This window comes from Fukomys damarensis, unplaced genomic scaffold, assembly GCF_012274545.1.
Source record: "Fukomys damarensis isolate Sample0158 unplaced genomic scaffold, DMR_v1.0_HiC HiC_scaffold_8, whole genome shotgun sequence".
In the NCBI taxonomy this organism is placed as follows: domain Eukaryota; kingdom Metazoa; phylum Chordata; class Mammalia; order Rodentia; family Bathyergidae; genus Fukomys; species Fukomys damarensis.
In genome coordinates this window covers 20,160,451-20,166,662 of record NW_022900920.1, presented here as the reverse complement: position 1 = coordinate 20,166,662, position 6,212 = coordinate 20,160,451, and the positions used below count along the sequence as shown (strand labels likewise).

The 6,212-nt window shown below is 48.9% G+C and overlaps 1 protein-coding gene across 1 annotated transcript in view; it reads left to right on the top strand.

Annotated features, from left to right (window-relative positions):
• Nucleotides 1–4,791: 4,791 nt before the first annotated feature.
• Slc18a2 (solute carrier family 18 member A2) overlaps nucleotides 4,792–6,212 on the top strand; it is a 32,390-nt gene continuing 30,969 nt past the window's right edge. Inside the window, exon 1 of the mRNA XM_010634660.2 lies at nucleotides 4,792–4,837. Within this exon, the coding sequence (XP_010632962.1) occupies nucleotides 4,792–4,837 (46 nt within the window). The remainder of the gene's footprint in view (nucleotides 4,838–6,212) is intronic.

Below are 6,212 nucleotides of genomic sequence, written 5' to 3'. Positions count from 1 at the left end.
ATTTTTTTTTTTTTTTTTTTTTTTTTACAGTGCCTATGCAGCCTTCAGAAAACCATGGGAATGAAATGCATTCTTTTTTAAAAAATTGTGATCTCATTATTAGTATGTATGTTAAACTACTGTTAGAGTTGGCATCAAGGGAAAAAAACCCTCTAATTACATGAGACAGATGCTGGTGGAGACCTCTGGGTACGCTTGAAAAGAATGTGAAGTTACTATTGTTCAGAGCAAAGAAACATTGGTCAAGCGGCTGATACTTTTGCTCCAGCCCTGGTGTCATGCTGATCCTTTTGCTCGGGTGCTCTCCTAACTGTTGAGAAAGTGACTGCTCCATTCCCCCACTGGGAATATGGGACTGTCTATTCCTCTGTGCTATCCATTTCTCTTGCATATATTCAGCGCCCTATTAAGACTCACAGGTCTTCCTGTTGACTGATGCCGTACTATTATGAAGCGTCTTCTTTATAACTGTTTAAAGTTCTGTTCTGACATCTACTTCATCTGAAATTGATACAGTAACTTCAGCCTTGTTATACTTTGTGTGAATTGTATGTTTCCACTTGTTTCCTTTCAACCTATGTGTGTCTTCCTATTTAGGGAATGTCTTCTACAGACATCCTGGAGTTAAGACCTTTTTAATCCATTCTATTTTAATTGCATTACCCGTACAATGTAGTTTTTTATTTTTTATTTTTGTAGTGTAATTTTTTTATATAGCTGGTCTTTAGATATCATTTTATTTTGGTGTTCTATTTTGAATCCACTGTTTTTGTTCATTTATTCCTTCTCTCCTATCCTTTAAAAATTATTTGAATGCCTTTCAGTAATCCATTTAATTTTAATTTTCAGTTATCTCTTTAGCTAATTTTTTTGCATTTTCTTTATAATGGCTGTAGGGATTACATAGCTTTTCATAATTCATTTACAGTTAATGAAATCTGGGTAGGTTTTAGGCCCAAACCACTCTGTCCTTTAAGTTATAGCTGTTCTAAAGTGATATAGCTACGCACACCACAAACCATCAAGACAATGTGATAATTTCAATTTTAAATAGTTAAAAATGTGTAAAAAATAAATAAGGAGAAGGCAAAACAGAACAGTCCACCCAAGAGTCTCATGGCTTCTGCCAGCTGTTTGCCTGTCTCTGCGCTCTTGTTGGTTTCCTGAGGGGCTGGTTCCCGCCTGCTATCCTTCCCTCGGGTGTGGCCGGAAGACCCCTGCCTGCCCCTGGGACAGGGACAGCACAGCCTAGCTACACATTCATGGGCAACAGCCGCTTTGACTGGACACATCATGGCAGTGGTGACCTGAGTCGGCCCCTGTCCTGAGCATTTACCTCCAGGCTCTGGCCTCCCCTCAGGTTTCCATTCCTGGGCTCCTTCCCCACAAGGATGTGCCGCCCTGTGTGTGGCAACCGGGCCTGGAGGAAGTGGGTATCGGGAGGGAATGTGGGGCGGTGCCCTGTGTGCTTTCAGGAGCCCATCTGGAATTTCCACATTGATCTTACTCTCCTCCTCCTCTCCCTCCTCAAGACTTCTTAGACCTCCCGCAGAGATGTGTGGATCTGTCACCTCGGAAGGCGGCTGTGTGGCGTTTCTCAGCGAGGATCCTCCATGTGGCTCGCAGCGGTAACCCACCACCTCTGGGAATATGTTCCTCCCCAGTGATCTCTGAGTCGACAGCCCATACGGAACCCTGCACGTACTGTTTTTTTTTTTCTTGTACATATCTATGATAAAGTTGAATTTATAAATTAGGCACGGTAAGGGATGAACACCACATGATAAAGGAGAACTGTTATTACAAATGGTTATGAATAATCTCAAAACATCTTGCTGTGTCATATGTGCCCTTCCTCTTGTGTGACAACAGCTAAGGAAGCACTTCACAGCTTTTTCTGGCATCTCCCAATTGCCAGAGCCGCTGCTCCTGTGCTCTGCGACAGTTATTGAGCAAAACAAGGGTCGCTTAGGCACAGCCCTGTGAGGCCGCATCAGCAGATGCGCTGGCTGAGATGGAAACTGGCTGATGGACAGGCATGGTGTGTGCAGAACCAAGGGGGTGATTCACTGCCTGGGCTAGAGAGAGGCTCACACAAGATTTTATCGGGTGACTCAGAAAGGTCTGCAATTTAAAACATGAATTCCTTCCGGACTTTTCTACTTAATATCTTCAGGCCATGGTTGACCACTAGTAACTACTGAAACCTCAGAAAGCAAATAACCCACCTAAAGGGGAAGAGCATATTTATGTCCTAGTGATGGAAACCAAGGTTGCTTCAACTCCCCATTTCCATGGACCATGCAAGTAGCCACTGCCCTTGGCCCCTGGGGCCTGGGCAGGCATTTTTCTGAGAGCAGGTGGGAAAGAGATTGCAGCTTAGGGGCTCCGGCTTGCCTCAGGACTCTGGTTGGGCCCTGGCCCTCTCACTTCCTGCTCAGGGAGCAAAGGGACCTTCTCCAAAGCCGTCCAGCGACACCATCACTCACCTCTTGCCTTTGTGCACCAGGAGGGTCAGCAGAGCCTCCAACGTCATCTCAGTCTGTGGCACACTGTGGTGACAAGGTCAACAGGACCCCTGTAGCGGAGGCTTCAATTTTCCCACAGTGCAGCTGAGGCCAGCAGTCCTGGGGGATCAGGGAGCTGAGGGCCAGGCCACAGAGCCAGTGGGGACCCTGCACAAATGGGGAGGGTTAACCCTCCGGGGCAGAGCAGTCTGACCCTAGTGAGCTGGACTGTCCTAGTGTGTGTCCTGGGTTTCCCAGGACAGTTCTGGGTGCATAGGATGCTGTTCTGGGGGAGTAGTAGTAGTAGTAGTAGTAGTAGTAGTAGTAGTTCTAGTAGTGCTACATACTGGGGATTGAACCCAGAGCCTCATGCTGTGTGGGCCCTGTGCCTCGAGAGCACAAGGTCCAGAGTTCAATCCCCACTACCAAAAACAAAACAAAACAAAGGCTGTGTTCGGCATCAGCGAGGCACGAGCATCTCTCAGCTCTTCCCAGTCTAGAGAGCCGAGAGATGCATCCAGGAGGAGGGTTTATGTGGGCAAGGTTTATGACAGGCAAGGGCCTGTCTGACGTGGGGTCCCATCCTGAACACCCGGCTCCCTCCAAGGTGTGACGGTAGGCTAGTCATGGAGAATGACAGGACCACTGGGAAAAGGGTGGCCTTCCCAGTAAGAGAGGGAAAGCTGTGCCCAGGCCCCGAGGCTGTGAGGACCCATGTGGCCGGAGGGAAGGCAGGGCTGGAGGGGGTGAGAGGAGGCTGTGAGAGCCTGAGCCCAGGCCAGGGTGCTGGGGAGACCTGGAGATTTCCAAGCCATTTGCAAGCCTCAGTTTCAGCATCCTCTAGTTAAAAACTGATGTGACTGAGAGCAACTCCACCCTATCACTCCCCTCCCAGCCACCTTCTGTCTCCCCTGCTCCATAGAAAGGCTCACCTCCCCTTACCTGACTCTGGTCATCTTACTGTCACAGTGGCTGAGGGCACAAAAACACCCTGGGTACCAAGCAAAGGGACAACTCTGGTGTCCCCTTATCAAGTCCCCCCCATCTTCTCCCCACTTACTGTACCATGTATTTCCAATGCAGTTTTTCTCTGTATGTTTAATAATTATTTAACCCCTAAGCAGGGCATGGTAGTACTTGCCTGTTATCCCAGTACTCTGGGAGGCTGAGGCAGGAAGGCTAAATGTTCAAGTTCAGTCTGGGTAGCTTAGTGACTTAGTGACACCTTGGTACAAAATAAAAAATAAAAAAGGGGGGCTGGGGCTGTAGCTCAGCATGAAGACTGTGCGTTTCTATTCCCAGTATTGAAAAAAAAAAAGTCATACGCAGAATGTCTTGGCCATTTGTATACCACAAAATTAATAAAATAACAATCACAAAGACATTGAAAAATCCCTATGGTCATAAGAAAAATTAAAATTAATTCATATACTAGTCTCACTTCACGTAATAGATGAGGTGATGAATAAAGAAGTTAAATGATAGAAATATTACAGCAGGATAAAATTCCCTGGAAAGTAGAATGGAAGCATACCTTGAAGTTGTAAAGGACACCATGTAAAATCTGATTGTTAGGGAGCAATGTGTTTGTGTTTCTGATCCTAATATTGCAGTTTTGCATTTTCATAATATTATATTCCATTAGATACATTTAAAAGAGAGATATAATAACTTTACATGTTAAGGTCAATGTACAATGTACCCAAAATTATTTAAATTTATGATTAAAAAAGCCATTTTAGGTGCCAACTTAATAATATAAGGCAACCATTTTTAAAAACTCTAGCTGTGTACACCTGAATTCCAGCACTCAGGAGGCTGAGACAGGAGGATTGCTGCAAGTTCTAGGTCAGCCTGGGATCCATAGTGAGTTTGAGGCCAGCCTGGGGTACACAGGGAAACCCTGTCTCAAAAAACAAAAATTATTTTGAGGGGGATGTAAAAAAAAGGTTTGAAGCCAGGTGTGGTGGTACATGCCTACAATCGCAGCTACTCAGGAGGCTGAGGCAAGAGGATGGACTTTGAGGCCAGCCTGGGCAAGGCCCTGTCTTAAAATGAAAGTAAGTAAAAAGGCCTGGAAATGTAGCTCAGTGGTACAGCAGCCCTGGATTGGACTCTCAGTGCTAGCAAAGAGTCTGGAGCCCTTGTGGTAGGCCATGGTGCTCTAGGAGGGGTAGCGGAGACTAGGAAGCAGGGGCAAGGGACTGGTATGCTCCCCAGGCCATCTCTCTCTGGCTGGCTGGTCTGGAGTTTGATGATGTGACTTCCTGCATTCTTCACTATGATGCAGCTGCCAGACTTCAGCTCCCGAGGGCGAGACTGTTGCCCGTGTGAGCCATTACTGTCTCCTCAGCACCAACCATATGCTGGCACACGACAAGCACTCACTTGGGGGGCTGGCACTGTGGACCAGGCACCATGCTAGGGGCTGCCCATGTACTCCAGTTTAATTCTCACTGTCACCCCACAGGAAGCCCACTTAGTTCCCCCACTTTAGAGATGGGGAAACCAAGGCATGGGAAGGATGTGCCACCACCCAAGGTCACCAGGCATGGCAGTAACAGGTCAGGACCCAGGCATCCCAGGGGAACCTTTAAACACGATGCCACTCTGTCCCTGCCGTCCCTAGGCAGAGTTTTTGGGCTCCGAAGTTCCTCAGTGAAGGCAACACCCTGAACAGCTCTCTACCATTAGCTGCCTTCGCCTCCTAAGTGGTTTCTCCTCCGCTCCCTGTTTAATATTTAAGTTGCACACACCTGGGACTTCTTGGAGACCCTTGTCTCTGGACTACTCACCTATCCAACCATATTTCCTCATGTGGGGAGGGTGGCAGTGGGGAGGCAGGGAGGGGCGTCTCTGAAAGGAAGGAAGGAGGTGGGGAGAACACACACTTGGGCTCCACACAGGGGCGAACATGAATAAAACAAGGTCAGACTCCCCTGGTTCCAGCCTGCGATGGGATAACACTGATTATTAGTGGCTTTCCTAAAGAGCAGCATGGTTCCTCTAGCGTGGGAGAAGGGGCTCTGGAGCTTGGGCTGTGCATGTTGGCGGGGAATGGAGGGGGTTGTGTGCTTCTCCACTGCTCATCAGGGGGACCAGGAAGTCAAAGTAGAGAGAAGGCTCTGGCCCAGGCACACACTGGCGTTGTGTCTGTTGTAACCGTCTCTAGACAGGCACAGCACAGAGGGCGGATAGAGAGCTCTTGACCAGGGCCGGGTCTCCTGTCTCCAGCCTGTCCACCACGGACGTCCCTGGGCTCCCACTTTCTGAGATCTGGATCAAGAGGCCTGGCCATCACCTTCCTGCACACCCACAGCGCCAGACAGTGGCCCCCCTTTCCTATTTCCACACAGCCAGCCTGGGGTGGCCAGGGCTCAAGGCCACAGGGCGGGGAGAAGCCCCGGGAGACAGAAGCCAGTCCAGGATCCCGACGTCCGCGGCACTCAGACCGCTGCCTGCATTTAAATCCTTCAGGAGCATTTAAGAGACACTGAGGTTCACAGAAGCACATAACTAGCTCAGAGCTGCTCCGGCCCCTATTTGAGGCTACAAGAAAGCTCTGGCCCCAGCTTCCTTCGTTACCCTTGGCCCGGGTCCTGCATCATCCTTCCAATCCAGATATCCCAGGCGCGGGCACCTGCATCGTCCTCCCAGCCAGCCCAGTTGCCCGGGGCGCGGGCACCTGCATGGCCCTCCCAGCCC